Raw genomic sequence first — 22,776 nt, 5'->3', positions numbered from 1 at the left:
CTCTCACAGCGCATGAGGAGAACCTTCCAAGGCGAATTGTGGACTTCTCATCCTATCCGAGACTCTACAAATCGGACATGCCATCAGCAATCATTTTCCAGTACGATCGATGCCAGGCCACACTCACTCGATCGTCACCCGTCCGACCTCCTTCTCCTGAGGAGGTTCATAACCGAAACTCATCGGATCGCTCCTCCTCTGGTCTCTGGCACTTCTCTCCACGATCCTCACGACCGTCACATCTCCCAAACTCCGCATGGGCGGTACGCCCCACAGTTCAAGTTCCCTCGCGTCGAAATGTAACCAACTCGGTAGACTACCGCCACCTTCCACTTCGGCTCGATAAGTCGATGGAGGATTGGACGACCATGTGGCCGAGCTCAAAGAGACGGTTGGCGGTGGGTTTATTTGAGGATGGATGGAGAATGTCTCGTTGGCAATCGCTTGGACTCGACCGTCATTCGCTCCAGAGGTCGGCCGACCATGGTTGCCCGATCCAGAGGCTGAGCCTGCAGTGTTCGTCCTTCTGTGTCGGATGAAGCTGCCGACTTGGGGAAGTGGTGGTGACATAGGGTTAGCCTCGCGGAAGGGTACCGCTCGGATCGTCGATGATCGTGCTGTCGCTTCGGAAGGAACACTCGAAGCTCGATTCGTGGAAGTGTCAATTTCCGGCTCGAGATTCGGTGACCCAAAGTAGATCGCAGAATTGGGGTATCCTAATCCCGGGTTGGTAGTCGCTTCACTCGGGGCGTAGACAGTAGATCGTCTTGCCATGTCTGGCTCGGCGTCTTCAAACATGCTGACTCTGTTTCCTTCCTCCGCTATGGCCTCTCTTGACTTCTCGCTCGGTGGTGCATGTAGAGGTCCATTTGCACTTCGTTCTCGTCCAGCCTTCAGTCTAGGATTTGTTCGAGAATCTTGCCGTTGAGGTCGACGGGTCTCAAAAGATTGTCGTTCAGCCATCGCAACTACAGCGGGTCCTTCCACAGACAATCCGTCCTCGTCATCGGTGTCGGTCGATCGGAATCCTCCCGTTGCAGATTCGCCAAAGCGGCTCAAACCGCTAGGACCTGCCGGGAAACTCGATCCAGATTGGAACATGGATCCGCTACCCATAAGGGAGTTGGATTCAAACCCTAACCCTGAAGATTGTAGACTGTCTCTTGCACCGTGACCTCCTTGCGAAGAGTGGAATTCGCTGAAAGAAGAGTGAGATCCCGCTTCATCAAGATTCGTCAATCTCGCCAAAGCACTGGGTGATTGATGTCGTGGATATCGAGGAGTGAAGTTCGGTCTGGGTCTAGGAATACTTTCGGCGGTTGAGATCCGGTTGCCGCCGCCCACAGCTCCAAGGCTAGCCACCTCATCGCCTTCGCCATCATCCGGCCCATTCTCTCCCGAAGACCACTGGAATGATCCTTTAGATTCCCAACTTGCTCGAGAAGACTCTGAAATGAAGGATGCCGTAAATGATGAAGCGTCTTGGGAAGGTCGTTCCACAGGGTCACTGATACCAATAACGTCGGGGTAGCCAATGAAAGAGCGAGAAGATGATGTTGGGATCTGTGGTGAGATGATTGCAGGTTTCTCATTTTCGTCATCCTTTGTCGTCCACCCGAAGATACCCTTGAGACCGTCGAGTCGGTGTGGCTTTTCGTTGGCGCTGACCGCAAGAGTCGCATCGGTGCTCAGCGAGGTATTCCGTTGATGTCCGTTGCCAGAGCTCAGATTGAGTCCCGAGAACCTAGCGATCTCTCCCAAAAGGTTTCGAGGTGGGTCCAGAGTGTTACTCCTGCGGAAAGGATCTTGATGGTTGACGGGCGAAGTGGCTACGAAACTGTCCGCATCATCGTCATCTTTCTTCTCGTTGGCTTGCTTGGTCTTGCGGCGTCGGCAACAGCAGAAGAAGAGGATGAGGAGGATCGTGACGAGGAGGAGCAGACCAAGACACACACCCATAGCGATCTTGGCTGCTCGAGAGATACCTTTACCGCCTTGGGTGGTACCCTGATTCGAAGTAGGCACAGCTGCCGTGTCAGTGCTAGTGGTGGACTCCGTCACCCCAGCAAGGCTGACGAAGAGTGACGTGGTAGCTGCAAGCTGACCCATGGTGGCCTCAAATACCACCTGAACCTGGTTGTAGTGGGGGCTGCTTGGAGTCACTCCAACAAGAGACAAGTTGTTGGTGTAGAAAGTCAACCATTTCGCAGCATCGGTAGGGAGGACGGTTGCGTTGACGGTGGCCGTCTTGTTGACGAGATAGCTGGACAAGTCGAAATCGTAGGTCTGAGAGGGTTTAGCGGTACCATTGGGGAGAGAGTAGCTTGTGAAGAAGTAAGGGACCACATCGATCCCGAGCCAAGTGGTCAAAGATAGTGTGTTGGAAGTATTGGTAGGTACAATGTTGAGGGGAACAGAGAGCGAGTTGAATGTACCATTCTGGTACTTGTCTGGTACAGTGCCAGAAATGACGTTGGTCGAACTGTCAAAAATACACCTATCAGCACCTTGCAATAGCTTACGCCCCCAAATCTCTCCACCTACCTGTCGATTTCCAACCAGTTGTAGTCGTTGTTGGCCAAGCTGATTGTCACATCCTCTTTTGTCACTTGATTCCCACCGAGGAGGATCCCATCCAGATCGACAGTGTAGTTCAGCTTCGATTTCGCCATAGTCTCCGCATTCGTCAAATTTTGACCCCTTGCAATTTCGATTCCTTCTCCTTGTCCGACTTCAATCACGAAACTGGTCTGTGCTCCTGTATATCCCCAAAAGTCCGTACCGGTCGCTACGATCGTGTAACTCCCTTCACCAGGCGCGACACCTGTGAAAGTGAAGGTCTGGTTGTCGAAATGCAACCATGATGGGAGACCGACTGATCCTCTGAGATGAGCAGCAGAATACAGGTTTCCGTTGGTGGGATCTGTTCGAGACATCCGGAAAGTGTCGCTCTGGAACCCTAATGAGAAAGACCAATAAGGTGGGATGGATACGCCAGTACCCCCCGGAAGGATAGTAGCAGATGATATGGCGTGGAGGTTGGGCCGTCTGATCTGAGTGTAGAAGGATTGATGGACGCCTGGGACAGTGTAATTGGTAACGACAAGAGTGAAGTTGGATGTCGTTGATCCGGTACCGTCATTCGCGGCCAAAGTGATCACCTCCTCGCCAGCGTCTGAAGCTGCGGGCGTGCCATGAAAGGCCAGGCTGGGCGGATCCCAAGTCAACCATCCTGGAAGACCAGATGTGGTGTAGTTGATCTCAGTGGTTGAAGACGAGTTGAATGTCGCAGCGAGAAGGTCGAAGACATACTCGGTGCCTATTCGCGCGACGGGAGGTTGCTGTTCTGCAAGAGGGAAGTTGAGACTTGGCGCGGCCCGTATCAGAGGTAGCACCGCTAGGGCAAGGAGAGAAGGGAGGATGAGCATGTTAAGGCGGGGGGGGGCCTGACGAGGCCGAGCGCTTGCCTAGGGACGAATATGCGGGTGAGATGTGTATTTGATGGTGTTGTATGATGTGTGTTCGATGAATGTGATAATGCAGTACTCGGATCGTCTGTTTGCCGATTGGTATGCCAGTGTCAATGTGATAGATCGAGTATGTTGTCGAGCGCTTGAAGCGTGTCGAAACTCTGTCAAAGAGTACGAGGACAGTCGATGTCCCTTCCGCTATTCAGTTCTTCTAGTCTTGCTCAGTTCTGGATCGTCAAGATCCGTCCTCCGTCTATCCTCCTTCTCGAAACTGGTCGAGTAATGCTGAGGTCGGTATCCGTGTCCAACGGAGCGTAACGTCGAGCTGCGAGGTGTAAAGAGTGTTCTTGTAATTGACTGGCGAGGAGGTCGTATATCAAATCGACCGAAAGCAGTTGAGCGTGATGAGATGGTTACTTTGTGTCTATGAATGAATGAAGTGGCAATGAAGGCAACGAAGTGACAATGAAGGTGAGAGTCTCGCTCAGGCGAAACTGTTGTGAGAGTCACGAAAATAGAAAGGATGAGCCTCTGTTCAACAGATGGGTCGAAGTGAAAGTCGAGTGAGTGAGTGAATGAACAAGGAGCAAGGAGGAGTGCAATGTACTCCAAGGGCAACGAGTAAGTCGTCACTTTTTCTTCCCATGTGAATGTGAGAAGAGGGGTTAGCAGGTGCAATAATGTGCCCGAAGTTGAGAGAAATCAAAGGTATTCGTATTCGTATTCGTCGACGCGTGACTGATGGATCGATCCGTATGGTGAGCGTGTCAACAGAAACAACCAACCCGATCGGTAGTGGCCGTAAGATCCGTTTGAGAGATGCGTTAGACCAAGGGACCAAGGGGGGGGGGGTGATCCCATGAACATTATTACGTGGGTCCTGCAGAACCGAGGTACGGAGGGTATGCAGGCTCACTTGAAAGCTGACAGTTCGGTGGTCCAAGGCTCAGTGGGACGCGAAAGGAGTGAAGAATGAAAACAGGGGCATGTGAAAAGACAAAGGCAGACGCGTCCGAGCTATCAACTGTCCTCTGACCCTTTTTCTTTTACCTCATCGGGGAATTTGGTCGGTCAATCGTTCCTGAGTTCCGGTGAAACGCCAGGTCCACCCTGAACCGTGCCGGTCACGAAACAACCAAAGTGGTCCGTGCACACGTTCTGTATCGTAACTTGGCACAGTCAGCTCTTGGATCTGGTGAAGAGGACATATGGTTGCGTCGCAAGGTGCAACGCCGCTGTTGAAGATGATGCCGCATTCGTCATGATCAGCAGTCAGGTGTGACTGAAGCCCTCCTTCCTTGTCAGACGCGCGATGAAATGTACAACTCCATCGCGGTCCCAAAGTTGAGCACGCAGCACTCAAGTTACCGTCTCTGCGCGTTTGTCGAAGCCTGCCTTTTCCCCGGGCCTTTGGACAAATGAAACAGTTTTGGTTTCGGGCGTCCTTGACAAGCAGTGGCAAATGCCAAACCGGAAAAGTATTGATATCACGTTCAGGATTTATCATCCAAGTCAAAACGTACAACTTTGTTTGACCGCGCAAGTTACTGGAAATCAGTCTTTGCTCTATGCCAGATTCCTGGTGCTGCTCAAAGAGGGGACAATTCCGTCACGTCTTGACTCGAATCTGCCCGAACTCTTCTGGCGATTGCTGGCTGCTCAACAGCCATTGTGAACTGGGAAGGTTGCGATCTTCGATTGGATCTGGATGACTTGGAACGAGACGAAGGAATCAGATAAGGAAGAGTTGAGCCTCGCGAGCCACCTAGTCCGGGGCAGGGCGTACTTTGTGTACAGTCAGGAGATGATCACAGCGACCTGCGCCGCCGCGTATCCAGTTTCAAAGGTCCTACTCAAGTCCAAGTCGGTGAAGCACCGGAGCGGGTGTTTATAGGTGTGCAGATGAAAATGAGGCGTGAAGGCGCTGTCGGTCAACCTGGTTAGGAAGACAGATTTTAGGTAGCACATCATGGGCAGTCTTCTGTCTCCTTGCCGACTCTCATATACGATACAGGGGTGAGACACAGTGTACCATACCGACTGAGCATGAATATGCGCGACTGATTGATGCGCACCGACCGCTTGGTCGTGCTCGAGCGGACATGAGCAGGAATCTCTTTTTAGAAGCCGCCATGATCGATACATCGCTGGCAGGGGTTAGTCATCCTCTGTGTCCTTGCTCACCCAAGCATCGCTATCACGCTTGCGCACATATATCACATTCACGACGGCTGCTGGGCACAGTGGAAACATATTTTCAGCGCAACTTACAGAGATTGAATACAGAGTCGAAAGAGTTACGTAATACATCTGTTCCAGTTGCGGGGTCTCCATCCTTTGGTGACGTACTTCGATGCAATCTCGATCGCCGCCGGTAGTAGATGAACTGGTGAGGAGAGGATTTGTAGAGACAGATTTTGATGTCTGTGATGAGGGCCGACTACGCGACTACTTTATCAACATTGGAGCTCAATGTCTTGTTGGATAGATTGAAGTACAGTGTTAGCTTCTTCCTTTCCATCTTTGTTCACCGACCGTCTTATGTTTTTTACTTGTTTCAAACGATCGATTCACCATCTCATCAGATCGACAACAACAAGCGATCGCCTCACATCTTTTATCGGACCGTCTCCACTTTTGTTTTTGAGACGTTCTCACCAAATTTCAACCCCGACCCTCACCATGGCCCCTCGAAAGACACGATCCTCCACGGGCACAGTCGCAGCACCAACGACCGCTGAGCTACACACCTCAGCCAGTAATGGGGACGCCCTCGCACCGCATCACACACTGGTCGACGCGATTGAACATATCCCATCAGCTCCTCAGGCGTTGATCTCCAAGACCTCAGCTGGATCAGAAGGGTCTCTCACACCTATCTCTTCTTCACCGTCACGGATGGACGCGGACGAGATGGAGAAACAAGAAGCAAAGGCCGTGGTCGATGCGGCGACAGAACGAGTGCTGAGTCAACGGAAACGATCAACGAAGAAAGATATCTCATATGTCGAAACTGAACCTGGCCACGATCATGAAGAAGAGGGAGAAGCAGATGGAGGATTCGAGATGCCTGATTTATCAGAACTCTCAGAGCCGGAAAGTGTAGTCAAGACCTCTGTCAAGAAAAAGGCTACCCCGAAAAAGAAGAAGACGACCACGCCCAAAATCAAAGCCACAGCTGGCATAAAGGCAGGAGGGGAGGACGAGGAGGCAGCAGAGACGATGGAGGAGAAACCTAAGAAGGTGAAGAAGCCTACACCTAAGAAATCGAGGATAGCAGTGGATGAGCCGGAGCTTGATGAAGATGGTAATGAGGTTGTGAAGAAGAAGAGAAAGGCCAAGGTGTACCCTAAAAAGGTTTACGATATACCCGATGTGGAGAGGAAGACTACCACATTCAAAGGTGTGTGTGGCAGGGGAGAATACTGTCGATTGCTGACTGAGAATTTTGTTTTCGGTAACAGGTCGACTGGGTTATGCATGCTTGAACACTGTGCTGAGAGGTACGAAACCGGATAGCATCTTCTGTTCGAGGACGTGTCGGATCGCAAGTATAGAGGAAGAGGGGATGGAGTTACCGAAGGGCTTGGCATTGCTGAACGTGAGAGATCTGAAAACAATGATACAGGTGGGTGACCATTCCGCACCCTCACTTCGGCTGGCTCCCCAATTAGATGTACTATGCTGACGCCGCATTTCGGTTACGTAGTGGAATGAAGACAACAAGTGAGAATATGTGGCCTCTGACTGGATAGAGAAACGCAACTGATCTCTGGGGTCAGAATCCGTTTCATGCGCATGTCTTCGGAGATGTTCCCATTTGCTTCTCACGCCAAATACGGCTACGACCTTTCCTTCGCAGATGAGGGACTGAAAGAAGCTGGAAGACTGGCAAAGCAATATGGTCATCGATTGACTATGCATCCGGGACAGGTTAGTCATGTCCTGGTAGCTGGCTGTATCGACAGAGTTGTACCTGATGATCTGCTTTAGTTCACTCAAATTGGGTCACCTAAAGATGGGGTGGTGGAAGCGTCAATCCGAGAGCTGAATTATCAGTGTGAGATTATGGACAGGATGGAAATCGGGATTGAAGGAGTCATGATGTGAGTGATCTCCTTTTGGATCGCTGCTATACGGCTACGAACTGAGCGCATCTATGGCGTAGCATTCATATGGGCGGTATCTATGGAGATAAAGAAAGTACTCTGGCGAGGTTCAAGGAGAATTACACGTCCCGTCTCAGCGAAAATGTGAAGAAGAGACTGGTTCTCGAAAACGACGAGGTGAGTTCTTGATGCCATCGTCACTTGTGGCAACTACTCTTGCTGATGTTTCAACAGATCTGCTATAACGTCGACGACATCTTCCCTCTCTGCGATGAGCTTGACATTCCCATAATCTTCGACTATGTCAGTGTGCCATCTTCCATTTTGAATGCGAGAAGGCGAGAAGTTGACAACATACCACTCGAAGCACCACGACTGGATCTACCCTTCCTCCAAGCCGCCTTCCGTCCTGATACCCAAAATCGCCGAGATATGGAAAAGACGAGGTATCCCCATGAAGCAACATCTGTCCGAGCCCCGTCCCGGAGCCGAAAGTGTCATGGAGCGAAGAGCACATGCGGATAGATGTAAGACTTTACCTCCAGACTTGCCGGACGATGTGGATCTAATGATCGAAGCGAAAGATAAGGTGGGTTCGAATTCGTCGTACCCCAGCCTCAACGGACTGACAAGACGATCTTTATAGGAACAAGCCGTGTTTGAGCTCTATAGGATATAGTAAGTTCGTCCTTGATGACAGTCTATGTGGTTGGAGGCTGACGTTGCGATGATGTCGTAGCGGTCTCGAGGATGTCATTCACGACAATCTGCGGCCACCGGACCCCAATCCTGGCATGCATACGAAGGGTCGTAAGAGCAGTCTGAAGAAGTGAGTGGGGTCTCACACGTCCAGATGTGTGAAATTGCTTGGGTTGCAACGAAGCTTCTTCATCCTCAAGGCGAAGAAGCTTTGTATATACACGGCTGACGACTTGTTCCTCCTCTGCAGGAAAACGAAAGAGACCGGTGAAGTCGATTCAGATGGTGAACCCATCAACTTGTCCGACATAGAGAAAGAAGGAGATGGCGACATTGGCGACGAAAGCGTTATCAAGGGGAAGAAGACGGTTGGAGCGAGAAATGACGCGGGTATGGAAGTTGATGGCGAAGAGGGATTGGTACATCAAGAAGGGACGGTGGGAGCGAAGGCGACGGCGACGGCGACGGCGACAAAGAGCAGGAAAAGGAAATCTGATGTGGTCGCTGCTGGGGAAGGGGTTATAGCTGAAGCGAGAGAGGAGTCAACTTCCAAAGGACCAGCAAAAACGAAAAGGGGGAGGCAAAGCGGGGCCAAGAAAACCGTAGTGAAAGAGGAAGAAGGAGAGCAAGAGCAAGTGCACGTGGAAGAGGGACTGGAGGAGAACAAGGAGAACGTGGCTGTGGTAGAAGAAGAGGAGGGTATAAAACCTGCTGCTAAAAAGAGGGGAAGAGCGAGTAAAGTGAAAGAAGTCTGACGCAATATGTAACTTACAGTTAGCCGATCAATCAGTAGAGGATAACAGAACATCATCAGTAATACATATATGTAAGAGAGTGTCGGCAAACCATCAGCCAGGTCTGAGGTCTGTTCCGGGCGTTCAAAGGCAGAAGAACTGCTCTTGGACTTTGTTAGGTATCCAATTAGCAAAAGCAGACAAGGAACTGTGGTGATTCGCTGAGGCATTCGAATCAGCAGTAGTTCAACTGTCAGCTCGGTCGATTGAGCTTGACCGGGACCACAACTGAGTTATGGAGATAGTCCGTACACCGGACGCATGACGCAGGATCACTCTCCGACCCTGCCGAGAAGCACTTTTGACACTCGCTAGTGTGATTTCAATCCTTCCCTCCAACACAACCAGACTCTCCGTCCTCCGCTCACACCGACAACAAAAGCTGGACCTCCGAGTACCAAGACGAGTCACATCGACAAACGTCAGATTCGCACAACTGCCAGATCCGCGAACGACACCTCCAGGCTCGAGTGCGTGATGATAAAGTGACATGGAAAAAAGGGCATGCTAAAAGAACCGAATCTGAAATCCATCAATCCATCCCATCCGTCCGTCCTCCCCGACTCGACGCGCTCCACTCCTCGATTTACTTGATTTCAGCTCTAGTTCTTTCGTCGGAAAGAGCAGCCTACGAGTTGAACGGAATGCATCAGTATATATCGATGGGCGAGATGTAGCTTATGATCGTATAGAGGAGAGAACCGCACTCACCCTCGGTCAACTTGGCCTTACCACCGGTGGGTTGGCAAAGAGCGGTGGCGCATCCTTGGCACTGGACGACGGTAGAGGCGTGGGAGAAGACGGTGCTGTGTGTGGCGATTGAGTGATATTGCAGATAGTGTGATTGTGTGTTCGAAGATGTCGAGATGATCGGTGGTTACAAACAAGACATTGGATGATCAGGTGCAAGAGAAGAGAATATCAAGGTAAGCATATATCCCACATATTCCGATGAGCCCAACCCTACGACTCCGCGGTCTGCCTTGCGACTTCGTACCAGTGTGCTAGCAAAAACCACTCACGTGATGGCGAAACAACCAGGGCACTTGACGTCCATGAAGAAAGAGTTGGGCTCGGGGACAACCTTCTTGAGCTTGTGAGTTCGGGCCTGGACGTCGGCGGGTCGGTTAAGGAGATCGATGGCGAGAGTCTGAATGGGACGAGGAGAGGAACAAAGGTCAGCGGGATGATTCTTCAATGCATGTGCCGCGAGACAATAGCTCCAACAGATTTTGGTCCATGATGCGTGTGAGCGGCGAGATCGTATGACCGATCGAGTACCAGGCAGGCCGGTATGAGGCAATAGAGAGGTAGTGATGAAAGGTAGGTTGAGGGATGGAGGCAGATCGAACCTCTGGAAAAGAGGGCCGCACAAGCGACTCCAATCACTCCAACGATTGGTCTATCCACCATCCATCCACTCCATAACCCATCCTATATCCCGATCCCTTCGTCTCTGCAGCCCGCAATCTCGCCCATCTCCGACTCCAGCAGTACCTCGATATTAGACATCCTCCTTGACCATATCCATATCGTCGTTGACCACCCATGGAAAACCTTCCTTCACACGACCTTGTAGACCCTGTTCCGATTTCATTCGACGTAACTCACCATTTTGGTTGATTTGAAAAGTGGGTAGGTTTTTTAGTCACTTGGCAAGTGTATATGTATGGATGCAAGATGTCGTTCGTTTTCTTGATGAGAAGACGGTCTTGCAAAAGGAGTATGTGTCAAAAGGATGTGATGAGAAGGGTTTTCGGCGGTCGTGGTGGCAAGGTAAGGTTGCGAAAGTGTTGAATTGAGACGATCTAACAGCGAATTCCCTCTCATGCACCAATCACACCGTACCCACCGCAACGCTGGCTCACACGCACACACACACCACCACCCACAACGGGGAACCGATGGCGAATTCCCCCTGGTCATACAGAAAATCGATTAAAGGGTCATCTCATATCGCCGAGCCAATATCCAGAGTGGCACAAGCTGGTATGGGTTCCGCTTGTTAACCGTCCAAGCAGAAAACTTATCTCCGATTATGGGAAAACTTTATCACCGATATCAACGAGCTTGCATAAATCAGTCCCATCTTGGATATACAACAACACCGTATTCTGGCACTCTGTCACTCGGTGCACCAGATCATCATGAAAAGCACCCCGACCATGCACACACGATACACAGAACACAGCATGACTACTTGAGCGATACGACACCTCGAGAACCGACCGCAATGTCTGCCGCACGTCCGTTGCTGACCAGTTTCTTGTGACTTGCCAGCTGTTTCTTACGTTCTGTCGAGAAAGTCTCCTTGTGCGATTTCTTCTCAGCTCGTCGGGCCTGGAAAAAAACGCAATTTCGCATCAGTCCCTCGTCATAAGACACGTAGACTAGATCAAGCAAGACGTTGCCCTCGCGCTCACCTGTCGCTCAGCCTTGACTCCGGCTTTTCTCGCCTTCCTCTCCTCTGCAGTCTCTCCCTTCTGTCTAGCAACGGTCACCCTCGGTCCACCTTCTCGCTCAGTCTCAGATCCAGAATCGTCCTCGTCATCGTCCTCCGAGTGGCCATCCGCTTCAGCTGCTGCGGCCGTTTGTCGAGCAGCTGCTTCTGCTCGAGCTTTCGCTTGTGCAGCTGTTCTCGTACGGATGACAGCGGGGTGGTTCTCGGTGTTTGTGTATGTGGCTGCAGCGAGTGATATTAGCAACTTTTTTTCTGATAAGACAGAATCAACAATTGACGCTGTACTCACACAGGATGGTCTCGACGTCCCACTTCGCCTCATCCTCCTGAGCAACCCTTTCCTTCTCTTCCTTCCTCTCCTTCCTATCTTTCTCTTTCCCGCTGCCCCTATTCTCCCTCTCAATCTCCAAGATTCTTCTTCTGTTCTCCTCACCTTCTTCGCCGTCACCTCCACCATCGATAGCAGCTCTGAGCACTCTCAGCTTCTCCGGTCCGCTAAGACCTGTACCTCCCAATGCTGGTCGAAGTCTTCGCCCGACGACTTCGTAGTTCTCCAGGAAATCATCCATGATGGCGTCGAAATCGTCTCGAGATAGTTCGGGGGCTCCGGCAGTGCTTGCGCGAGACGCATGAGACATGAGTGACACCCGAGAGGAGACAGAGAAGTTGGATGCGGCAACAGAAGCAGTATCGTCGTCTGAGAAGTCTTCGTATTCCTCCTCTTCATCATCATCGTATTCGTAGTCTCTCTCGATCTATTGTCAAGACACACTTTGTGAGCTATCGACTCTCGCTTTGACCACACGTCTCGCTTTCGTGACGATGTCGCAACGACTCACCTTGTCGAACCGGTCGTCGAGGTCTCTCAAACCTTGAGTCCTGAACATGCTAGAACTGCTCATGCTCATTCCCGTGGCATCACTGGGTCCCCGCTTTCCTCTTCGCTTCTTCCCCCCCGACACCATCATATCGCCGAGGTTGCTTGCCAGTGATCCGACCGTATCCGCCATCTCCGATCGCTCTTCTGGGTCTATTTCAGATTCTTCTTCTGGTATATTGGCTTGTTGTTGTTTGAAAGCTTTGAAGCGGTCTTCCCAAGTCTCCTCTTTTCCTTCTTCTCTCGTTTCGCCCTGATTATCGGGAGCTTTGGGATTGCCTTCTTCGTCGAGACCCCATTCTCTGAACTCCCAAGGAGCTTCTTCTTCGCCATCTCTCTCACCGTCATGGACCAACTCGTCGAACCAGCCTTCCTCGTCCCCTTCTTCATCCACGAACGCGTCGTCTTCCAACGCTTCTAAGACCTGTCTTAGATGAGGATCCATATCAGGCTGCAAACCCTGCAACTCCCTTGGAATAGCTTCTGCTCGCGCACGAGCGTCATCGACTGATATCTCGTTTTTGCTCGGTAAGACATCTGCAGGGAGGACGTTGAACATATCTTCGGCGTCGTCTCGAGCTTTTCCTTTCCCCTTCGACATGCTCTTCATTCCCTTTGCGACACCTGATCCTCGAGGTCCAGCGATGAGGACAGACTCGGAGGCGGCAGCACTCCCACCAGCACCGACGGGTTTGAGATGTTGCATGTAGTCGTAGGCTGAATCATCGTACGTGATACCGTAGAGAGCGGCTTCACCTTCGTTGGGTCGGATGGCAGATTTATCAACTTGTTTCTCGAGGTCAGCAAGGGTGATCTCGGCCTGAGGATCAAAGCAAGACAAACATGTCAGTAGTCATACACGCCCGAGTGGAGCTTGAAGGATGGATAGAGTGTATGCCGACACTCACCTTACGTCCACCGTCATTACCCCTCTGAACAGATTTGAACACCCTCTGACTCGCTTCGGGATCATTGATCAACGGATCTTGCTGAGATCGATGGACCAGCTGGAAGTGCTGAGCACCCGGTGCTCTGAAGACCGATTTCTTGGGCGGCATGGCGGTAAGTATGTGTATCTCCTTCCCTTCAGAGATGTAGTATGAGCTTCAATCAGCTGTCGATATGGAATCGTATACGGGGTTGAAGGTTTTGACAAAAAGTAGAATCCCCCTCCACTTGCACCTCTTCAGAAATTTTGATTCCGTCGGGACTTGAATGTCGTTCGCCGCTGATGAAACGTCGACTTTTTCGCTGTCCATCATCATTATCATCATCGACTTCTCTATCGTTCACTAAGTCAAGCACTAGACCTCCTTTCCCCAAGACTACACAGAGACCCGACAACACAATACAATGTCCTCAATCTTCGGCTCCGGCTCATCCTCTTCCTCTTCTTCCGGTATGTCCGTCTTGCTTGACTGGTATTCTGTCGCTCCGTCTTTCGTTCCTCGCTGATCATCATGGTTGTCATCGATCAGACATGACCGCTCGAAAGGATCAGATGAAGCAGCAGATCTCACAAGAGGTGAATGACACGACTCGACTCGCTTCATCCTTCCCATCGTCGGAGAAAAAACACCAAATATACTCTGCTCGATACCCGATTCCGCTCGACATCCAAGACAAGCAGTGGTGCTGACAGCTTGTCGGTCCCTTAGCTCGCCATCGCCAACGCCCAACAACTCATCAACAAGATCAATGAGAACGTGGGTGGTCATTCACGTGCCGTTGATGTGAAGACAGCCCACTGATCGTGATTCGTACAGTGTTTCGCAAAGTGTATCACGAAACCTTCCACATCGCTCACTTCTTCTCAAGAGGTATGTCATAGGTCTCACCGCAATTTTACTCCCAAGGAGATGAGACCTCAATGCGATGGTTTCCTCTCATTTATTGTCTCGTCATTCTCGTACTCCTTGAATCCCTTATTGCCGCTAGTGTCTCAGCACCTTGGTGTTCTCGTCCGCTGACCTGTGCCACTGTTCCAGTCCTGCCTTTCCCAATGTATGACCCTCTACATGGCCGCTTTCGATCAAGTATCTCGATCATACGTCGCTAGGATAACGAAGGAGCGAGGAACTGCCGGTCTCGGTCTCTAAGCTGAAGAGTCAAAAGTACTAGCTATTGAAGGGTAGATTCGCGGAACGTGTGGGCGGATCGAGCAGGAGAAGGAGGATAAGAGGACAAGACTGTCGAGGGAAAATATTCATGTAATCACAACTCCATGCATTGATAGTATGTCGTCTAGCCACTCAGCATGATTTTCGCACACAGTCACAGGTCGAACCTGTCCCGTACCAATCGTGTCATGCCAACCAAAGCCTCACATGCCCTACTCGTCGTCGTCGTCGTCGTCATCATCATCATCATCTCCGCCCTCTTCTCTCCAGACCGTGTAGACCTTTCGCCTGTTACTCTCGCCAGCCTTTCCATCCGCCGCAGCCAAGAACATACTTTTCAACAACCCCTTCCTGACCTTGTCCGCACCATCCCTCTCGTCCTTGCCTGCGTCACCGACGCACGAATGCATGACGATGTGTGCGTACATTGGTTCTGACAACCCTTTCTTGGATCGTTTGGAAGGTCGTTCGTCAATCGATGGAGTGGCCGTCGCGAGCGAAAGGGACGAGAGAAGGGGCGTGAATACCGAGTTCATGAGACGGGTGTGGACGTGTGATGTGGATGTACGGGTAAGTAGGAGGATGTGAGGTTGAAGAATCGCAGTCAGGGGACAAGCGGGCTATATCGTCATTAACAAAGTTGAATTATAAGCACTTGTCGCAGGGAACAGGACAGTTTGAAATTCAGCGTAACACACCTGCGAGTCAACCTCTGGTAGACCGAGAGCTTTGTTCAGCTCATCGAGGTAGATATCTGCGAGATGCGTGGCGATCGAACTGGGTACTTTTGGATCTTCCCAGCTGTAACACATCGAACCTCATCAGCTACACCCTCGTCCGTGGAGATCAAGAGCGTCAGAGCTGACTCACGTCATTGGTCCGCCTTTCTTGATCAAGATCTTGTTGACAGCCTCTATCGCTCGTTTGTCCCATTTCTCCCTGGCCAATAATCTGAAAGTCGCATTGACATATCTTCTGATAAAGAGGTAAAACTTGTCCATCCTGCATCGATTCAACCCATCAGCTATATTATTCAATGGAGATTCCCGATATCACAGCTTCGAGATGTCAACCTAGCCAGAACAGTCCGACTCACCGTAATCTATCAAGACCGGCCCATTCACGAACGATCGCATCCCAAAACCCTTCCAAGAATGCCAGACCCGCTTCGAACCTATCTGTCGCACTCTCGCCTCGGGGCTTGATTTGGAGGAGAAGCTCGGCGAGGTCTGCTGCGAGGGCCTGTTGAACGAGAGGTTTGTCCGACATCCAGAAACCTGGACGTAGAGTTGAGTCGTCAGTCAATTGACCACATGACAACAAACGAGATTTGGGAGATTGCAGATCTGCTGTGGGCGTCTGCGAGTTGAAGAACCATTCCGCTTACAGTAGAACAATCCCTTCCAGAGCTTTGCCATTTCCGCGTCACTCAATCTCACATAGTTGCTTGATTCTCCCTCGGTATCACCCCCTTGTGAGAGGAACGCGATCAGACTCGCGACGGCTCGGTCTCGGACTTTCTTATCTATTATCCAAGCACCGATTGTTAGTCCCGGGATGTGAATACAAAGACTCTCGCGAAGTCATGCGGTAATGAGATTACGGTCTTTAATGAGGGAAAAGCTGAGTAGGATAACAGATGAACAGCCGTGGACATACCCGTATGAGCGAGCTGTTTACCGAGCGGGATCGCGGCTTGTACCCTCTCTTCGCCGTCGGGCTGGGCACGAGACTTGCCTTTCCTCGCTGTCGATGTAGGGGCAGGCATATCGGATGGCGGTTTGTACTGTGAACGTATTTACATTGACGAAGGACGTTATTCAAATATTTATCATGAAGGAGAAGAGCGAGGTGAGTGGAAGTTCTAACTTTTGTCAAAGTCACGTGATACCAAAGCGCGATGTGAGTGGCAGCGATAATGTTCCGCTCCTTTGAGGCCCGTTTCTATGCTCTTTGACCACGCATATGAAGCAGTACTAGGGATTGCCTACACCCATGAGCGTTAGGTGACCGATTGAGGGGGTGAAGAATGAGAAGATCGGCAATTGTAGGGATGGATGTCGGATATTTCTCCAAGAAGAAAAACGAATAGCTTTCGCAATGTCGGTGCGCAAGTGCGAAGGCCTACTGTATCCCAACTATCAATGACACGAGCCATCCGTCTGGCTGAAGGATGTATCAACAGAGAGCAACGGTTGATAAGAAAGAGGCCCAAGAAGAGCTTGAGTCTCAAGCTCGTAAAACTTGACGCCTTTCTTCACATCCATGACAATGACAAAAGACGATCCGCGATGGTGTAAGACAGCAGTAAGTTAACTTACAGTATACAAAGGACAACTCGTAAGGACCTCATCGATGGTGAATGTTCAGGTGAGATTGGAGGCAACTTTGTCTCGGCAACCTCGAAAATCCGATGTTGAACCATATGCAAGCATGGTCATATCGATTCCACTCGAATTCCAATCCAGCGGAGGATTCTGTCGTCTCGACCATCTCGTGAATGACCCTACCACTGACACTCACAAAAATTATGCTGTCGAGCGAGATGTCAGAGACAGACCATTTGTCAGACTGTGTGTGCAGGTTCTTTTGGCCAGTGACCGCCCGAGCGTCGTAACGTGTCAGTCTCTGGGCGGCGGCAGAGGAAAAAAATGTTGGCAGAATACTGTATCTTAGGCACAAAAGTGTGAAACGCTCTCACTCAGCAGTTTGCCAGAGGCTCTTGAGACGGATCTTACGACTGTTTTGCCTAGTCTCCTGGACGTTTATGTGTACGCTGCTGAGGGCCTCTATTGAAGAACTATATTGGTGATTACAACTCTCCCGCACAAATCGCCTCAACATAGTCCCTCTCCCTCCCAATGGTCGTCAGATTCTCGACACCGTTCTCCCGTACAACCACCACATCCTCGATCCGTACTCCTCCGACATTCACGTATCGCTTCAGGACCTCCGTCACCACATACTCGTTGGTCCACACGCCGTGCTCCTCCAACAGTTGAGGCGCGAAATAACAACCTGGCTCAACGGTCAAAATCATGTTAAGCAACAACGGTTGGCGTATACGCAAATATGTATACAGTTTGGAAGGTGTCGATGTGGAGCTGAGTGGAAGAGACAAGAAAGTGGATTTGAGATATTGACGCGAATCGTGGACATCGAGACCCAGTGAATGTCCTGAAGGTGAGGTTGTTTAGAGCGGAGATCCACCTAATAATCTGCCACAAGGGAACTTACCCAAGCCGTGAGGGAAGAATCCTGCCGAAACTCCAGACTGTAAGATGGCCTCTGCATCGCCCTTGAAGATGCCTAACGTGAGGAAACCGTCGATTAAAACTTTGTGTCCGTGAAGATGTATGGTATCCCAGTGAACGCCTGGTTTGATTAAGGCCTCGCATTCCTACCGGACAATGGGATTAGGCCAGCTGCCTCTTGGATTGCAGACACTTCTTAAACGAATAAAGGCTCACCTTCTGCATTCTCAAGACAAGCTCATAGATTTCCCCACCCTCCTTGGTATATTTGCCTCCGTTGCCGACCGGGATAGTTCTGGTAATATCCGAAGCATAGCCTTGCCACTCACATCCTGCATCAATCAGCAGGACTTGTGGAAAGAAAGCCTTGTCGTGGAATGCGGTGGGTTCTATTTCGTGGGAATGAGGTGGGGCAAGAGTACCACAACATCCTCGAACGAGCGGGGACGGGATGAAGGACGTGTCGCCAGGCTGACGAGGAACAGCAGTGGAAGGGAACAGACGATCGTTGCACCTTGGAGGAAAGTCAGCTCGACAAGAGACGGGTACAATCTGAGCATCAGCTCACACATAGTGCAGAGTGCTTGCTCTTGTACCGCTCGCCACAATTGGCAGATATGCTTGTTGAGCTCTACAGGACGATCAGTGCTTTGAAATCAAGTGAGAGCGGAAAAGACTCCTCACCCCAGCCGTCTACAAGCAGCCACAAAGACCGCCTCAGCATCGTCTTCCGACTCGATCTCCCACTGCCTCAAAGCCTCCTTTCCGGTCCTTTCTCCCTTGCTGAGACCTCCTCCTTCGCGTTGCCGAGCAAAACTTCCTAGCTCACGCATCACGACCTCGTGGGCAGCAGAAGAGATTCGGTTCGCTTCTCGTATCAGAGCGATTTCGGACTCGTCTTTCGTCAATCGGGCGATATGAAGAGCCTCGAACAGATAATTCGTATTCCTGTCGATAGAGCTCGCTGCCAGCAAAGTTTCTGGCAGAGCGGGGTAGTCCATCGTCTCAGGAAGGGTGTGCATAATTACAGAACCGCCGAATGACTTGACCGCTGAGTCTAGGAAAGACGGGATAGCTGATGTGTAGTCGATCTTGTCCGAGTCATATTTGGCTTGTGCCTCGGCCAAAGTGGGAGGTGGGACCGACCACATTGTCTCTGCTGGATCGGCAGCTGGGATAAAAAGGTGATGCTCAACGTGTGAAGTGGAGGCGTCGCTCGATAAGGAGAAGAAAATCGCTACGGAGCAGGAAGCCTGGATAACACCGGTCAGATAGTTGAAGTTTGCTTCTTGGTCTGCGAATGGGAGTAAGTCAGCCTTGTCCACGTCAGAAACGAATGCATCGGAACAAGATCTGGATAACACGCACGAAACAGCATTTCTCGATCCGTGTCATCTCTGAAGAGCGTGGGAGATCCTTGAAGGAATATGCCATGTGTCTGCAGCATTTCAGAAATCAGCTGCCTAGTAGTCAATGCCGACGTCAGAGCTTGCTTACCTTGCCCCGGTCACTTTCGGGAATCACTTTGGCGAGCTCGTCGATGAGCTTCACAGTGTGCTCTCTGGCTGGATACTTGGCGGTCATCTTGAGATGAGATGCGTTGGGTACCTACAACAAGCAGAAGACAGATGAAGTGAATGGAAATAGATACAGCATGTGGACCATCTAACTTATTATCTCTCTGCGACGGAAGTGCCGGTGGGTGGCCCATGCGGAGTGGAGGCTGGTGACCCATGACGTGTGATAAATTTATTGCGAATGTCGACGTTATCAATGACGGACCCGCACTTGACCGGGGAGAACGCTCACCACTCTCACTCTCAGCAGACAACCTCTGGCATATCATCATCATCATCCATTCGTCAATCCCTTTCCTTTATCATCGCGCATACCTCATATTACGATCAGTACTGCCTTGAAGGGGGTTAGACAGTATCGAGACCTCACGCAGATACCTCCATTTGAAAGCAAAATAACCCATCAAGATGGTATGTAAAGCTCCTCTCACTCCGATCATGACGCACGATGTCGATGACTGACATGGTGTACCTCTACAGGCGGGAGCAATGGACAGAGCAAAGCGGGATCTTCCCAAGGCGAGTCACCAATATTGAACAGACGGTATACGAAGATCGCAGGTGGTAGAAGCACAGCTCATTTGCGATCCATTCCCCTGTACAGGTCCGAGATGAAGAGCGAGAGAGGATGTTCGGTTCCGTATTCTCGTGAGCTGAAGATTCCAACGACTGGCCATAACATAAATCTGATACACCAAAACATAGCGTATCCGGTCCAGTTGTCATTGGTGAGAACATGCGAGGTTGTGCGATGTACGAACTTGTTCGAGTCGGCCACGATGAGCTGGTTGGAGGTGAGTAGAGCTTGGCATGTGTATCAAAGCGGCGGTGAAGTAAGCTGACGTACAACCCGACGACAGAGGTCATCCGTATCGAGGCGGACCGAGCGACCATCCAAGTCTACGAGGAGACGTCCGGGGTGACTGTTGGTGATCCTGTCTTGAGAACGGGAAAGCCCTTGTCCGTGGAGCTGGGTCCTGGTAAGCCGCAATCACTTCTGAGCGATGTATTTACTCGAGCTCATCACTAAATGCAGGTTTGATGACAAACATCTACGAGTACGCCGGCACTTCCTTCTTTGGCATACTGATTGAAGATAAAGCTGATTTAATCAACTGTAGTGGTATCCAACGACCGCTCAAGTCGATTCAGGAGAAGTCTCAAAGCATTTACATTCCTCGTGAGCTTGACGGGATCCTGTCGCGGAGATCGGTCTTGCTGATCAGCTCTACGTAGGCGGTATCAACACCGATTCCCTCAGCAGAGAGATCAAGTGGGACTTCAACCCCTCGAAGTTTCGTGTTGGAGACCACATCTCCGGTGGTGACATCTTTGGCAGCGTGTACGAAAATTCCCTGGTCGACAACCACAAGATTATGCTTCCTCCTCGCGCCATGGGTACCGTCACCCGCATTGCAGAAAAGGGCAGCTACACCGTTGAGGTGAGCTCGGAATTTTGCTTCAGTGCAAGGGACTATTCGTGGGCTGAACCGGCCGCCAATAGGACGTTGTGCTCGAGACCGAGTTCCAAGGCAAAACTACTCAACACACCATGATGCAACTCTGGCCTGTCCGAGCTCCTCGACCTGTCGCTCAGAAAGAGACTGCTACTTACCCCCTGTTCACTGGTCAGCGTGTCTTAGATGCCTTGTTCCCCTGTGTTCAAGGTGGTACTACTGCCATTCCTGGTGCTTTCGGATGGTGAGTTCGTTTTTTTTTTGCCTGCCTAAGCGGCCGCTGATCGAGTTCTATGATTACAGCGGTAAAACCGTCATCGTACGTTCACCTGCGTTGCACAGCCAGACTCGGCACCAGCTGACTATTCTTACAGAGTCAAGCAATGTCAAAGTTCTCCAACTCAGACATCATTATTTATGTTGGTTGTGGAGAACGTGGTAATGGTGAGTTTGTGAACGCGCAGTGGTGTACCAATTTGCAAATGCTGATCCCAAGTCCACGTAGAAATGGCTGAAGTGTTGGCGGATGTGAGTGTGATCATCGTCTCACAAGCTTCCCGCTGACAGTTTGTAGTTCCCGGAACTGACTCTCGAGCGAGACGGCCGAGAAGAGCCTATCATGAAACGTACTGCCCTTGTCGCCAACACCTCCAACATGCCTGTCGCTGCTCGTGAGGCGTCCATCTATACCGGTATCACTCTTTCCGAGTACTTCCGAGACCAAGGACAAAATGTCTCCATGATGGCCGATTCCACCTCTCGTTGGGCTGAGGCTCTACGAGAGATCTCCGGTCGTCTCGCCGAAATGCCTGCCGATTCTGGTTATCCCGCTTATCTCGGTGCTAAGTTGGCCAGTTTCTACGAGCGAGCTGGTAAGGTCACCTGTTTGGGAGCCCCAGACCGACAGGGTACTGTCTCGATTGTCGGTGCTGTTTCTCCTCCCGGCGGTGATTATTCGGATCCCGTCACCAGCGCCACCCTTGGTATCGTTCAAGTCTTCTGGGGATTGTCCAAGGCATTGGCTCAGCGAAAGCATTTCCCTTCAGTCGACTGGAACGTCTCATACTCCAAATATCTCAAGGTCCTCGATCCCCATTACGAGCAAAACAACCCCGGTTTCATTGACCTCCGAACTAGGGCGAAGGAGATCTTGCAAAAGGAGCAAGATCTGGCGGAAATTGTGCAACTGGTTGGAAAGAGTGCTCTCGGTGAGAGTGACAAGATCACTCTCGAGGTCGCGAGGATGTTGAAGGTGCGTCAGGTATTGTCGCTGAAGACGGTTGACTGATCATGGTGTATTCGTCACAGGATGATTTCCTTCAACAAAACGGTATCTCAGAGTACGACCGATACTGTCCCTTCTACAAGACCTCTGGCATGCTGCGAAACTTTGTTGCCTTTTACGACAACTCACAACGAGCCGTCGAGACCAGTGACATGACATTTGCCAAGGTGAGCTGCATCCGCCCTGTGCACTATCGACAGAGCTGACAAATGGACTGCAGATCCGAGACGGTGCGGCCGACATCATGTACAAGCTCTCTCAGATGAAGTTCGAGTCACCCAACACCCAGAGCGAGGAAGACATCAAGGGCAAGTTCGATGTTTTATACAATGAGATTGGCGAGACTTTCCGAAGGCTGCAAGAGTAGAGGGTGACGGGGAGTTGTAAATGACCTGAATCTGCTAGACTGTGTGGAATGTATCGCTTGCATCCGCGTCTGCGACACATAGTTAATAAGGTCGACCTTGTCCGTCGGTGGTTCAACAAAGACTGTTTAGCGGGGGTCGCCGCCTTTTTGAAAGTCGATGGCGTGCTCGGATCATGACGTCTCGATTCCGAAATATCAGCAGCGTCTTGAGTTTATTCCAGACATGTACTCAGCACTGTAGGTAGTCACGGCGTGAATGTACAAGTGACACCAGCTGATTACAGCATGAGATGCATTCCGTTCTTC

The 22,776-nt window shown here is 50.9% G+C and overlaps 8 protein-coding genes across 8 annotated transcripts; 3 read left to right on the top strand and 5 right to left on the bottom strand.

Annotated features, from left to right (window-relative positions):
• Positions 1-3: 3 nt before the first annotated feature.
• On the bottom strand, positions 4-3,428 carry IAR55_005031 (uncharacterized protein; the record flags this gene model as incomplete). The annotated part of the gene is made up of 3 exons (XM_066948125.1): positions 4-64; positions 128-2,482; positions 2,545-3,428. 3 exons carry the CDS (start codon positions 3,426-3,428, stop codon positions 4-6), a joined length of 3,300 nt encoding a protein of 1,099 aa, XP_066801584.1.
• Positions 3,429-6,152: 2,724 nt separating this feature from the next.
• On the top strand, positions 6,153-9,033 carry IAR55_005030 (UV damage endonuclease UvdE; the record flags this gene model as incomplete). Its single annotated transcript, XM_066948124.1, has 11 exons — positions 6,153-6,873; positions 6,935-7,098; positions 7,180-7,196; positions 7,253-7,403; positions 7,464-7,576; positions 7,639-7,756; positions 7,814-7,882; positions 7,947-8,168; positions 8,226-8,257; positions 8,319-8,408; positions 8,529-9,033. 11 exons carry the CDS (start codon positions 6,153-6,155, stop codon positions 9,031-9,033), a joined length of 2,202 nt encoding a protein of 733 aa, XP_066801583.1.
• A 641-nt stretch (positions 9,034-9,674) lies between these two features.
• On the bottom strand, positions 9,675-10,686 carry IAR55_005029 (40S ribosomal eS27 domain-containing protein; the record flags this gene model as incomplete). Its single annotated transcript, XM_066948123.1, has 4 exons — positions 9,675-9,700; positions 9,784-9,878; positions 10,095-10,426; positions 10,684-10,686. 4 exons carry the CDS (start codon positions 10,684-10,686, stop codon positions 9,675-9,677), a joined length of 456 nt encoding a protein of 151 aa, XP_066801582.1.
• A 582-nt stretch (positions 10,687-11,268) lies between these two features.
• IAR55_005028 (uncharacterized protein) lies at positions 11,269-13,468 on the bottom strand (the record flags this gene model as incomplete). Its single annotated transcript, XM_066948122.1, has 5 exons — positions 11,269-11,412; positions 11,496-11,755; positions 11,823-12,288; positions 12,373-13,230; positions 13,319-13,468. The coding sequence occupies 5 exons, from the start codon at positions 13,466-13,468 to the stop codon at positions 11,269-11,271; spliced, it is 1,878 nt and encodes a 625-aa protein (XP_066801581.1).
• A 295-nt stretch (positions 13,469-13,763) lies between these two features.
• IAR55_005027 (mitochondrial import inner membrane translocase subunit TIM13) lies at positions 13,764-14,509 on the top strand (the record flags this gene model as incomplete). The annotated part of the gene is made up of 5 exons (XM_066948121.1): positions 13,764-13,809; positions 13,889-13,935; positions 14,069-14,116; positions 14,177-14,230; positions 14,399-14,509. The coding sequence occupies 5 exons, from the start codon at positions 13,764-13,766 to the stop codon at positions 14,507-14,509; spliced, it is 306 nt and encodes a 101-aa protein (XP_066801580.1).
• Positions 14,510-14,742: 233 nt separating this feature from the next.
• IAR55_005026 (uncharacterized protein) lies at positions 14,743-16,298 on the bottom strand (the record flags this gene model as incomplete). Its single annotated transcript, XM_066948120.1, has 6 exons — positions 14,743-15,150; positions 15,229-15,331; positions 15,401-15,532; positions 15,627-15,807; positions 15,918-16,055; positions 16,190-16,298. The coding sequence occupies 6 exons, from the start codon at positions 16,296-16,298 to the stop codon at positions 14,743-14,745; spliced, it is 1,071 nt and encodes a 356-aa protein (XP_066801579.1).
• Positions 16,299-17,342: 1,044 nt separating this feature from the next.
• On the bottom strand, positions 17,343-19,368 carry IAR55_005025 (uncharacterized protein; the record flags this gene model as incomplete). Its single annotated transcript, XM_066948119.1, has 7 exons — positions 17,343-17,707; positions 17,768-17,930; positions 18,001-18,298; positions 18,353-18,415; positions 18,469-19,078; positions 19,153-19,222; positions 19,282-19,368. The coding sequence occupies 7 exons, from the start codon at positions 19,366-19,368 to the stop codon at positions 17,343-17,345; spliced, it is 1,656 nt and encodes a 551-aa protein (XP_066801578.1).
• Positions 19,369-19,850: 482 nt separating this feature from the next.
• On the top strand, positions 19,851-22,470 carry IAR55_005024 (V-type proton ATPase catalytic subunit A; the record flags this gene model as incomplete). The annotated part of the gene is made up of 14 exons (XM_066948118.1): positions 19,851-19,880; positions 19,966-20,009; positions 20,067-20,155; positions 20,222-20,341; positions 20,398-20,419; positions 20,483-20,541; positions 20,598-20,803; positions 20,866-21,062; positions 21,122-21,137; positions 21,193-21,262; positions 21,324-21,346; positions 21,393-22,070; positions 22,127-22,270; positions 22,324-22,470. 14 exons carry the CDS (start codon positions 19,851-19,853, stop codon positions 22,468-22,470), a joined length of 1,845 nt encoding a protein of 614 aa, XP_066801577.1.
• Positions 22,471-22,776: the final 306 nt, after the last annotated feature.

The sequence above is a fragment of the Kwoniella newhampshirensis genome, chromosome 9 (assembly GCF_039105145.1).
Source record: "Kwoniella newhampshirensis strain CBS 13917 chromosome 9, whole genome shotgun sequence".
Taxonomy (NCBI): Eukaryota; Fungi; Basidiomycota; class Tremellomycetes; order Tremellales; family Cryptococcaceae; genus Kwoniella; species Kwoniella newhampshirensis.
The sequence above is the reverse complement of the archived record's forward strand: the minus strand, read 5'-3'. Positions and strand labels throughout refer to the sequence as shown.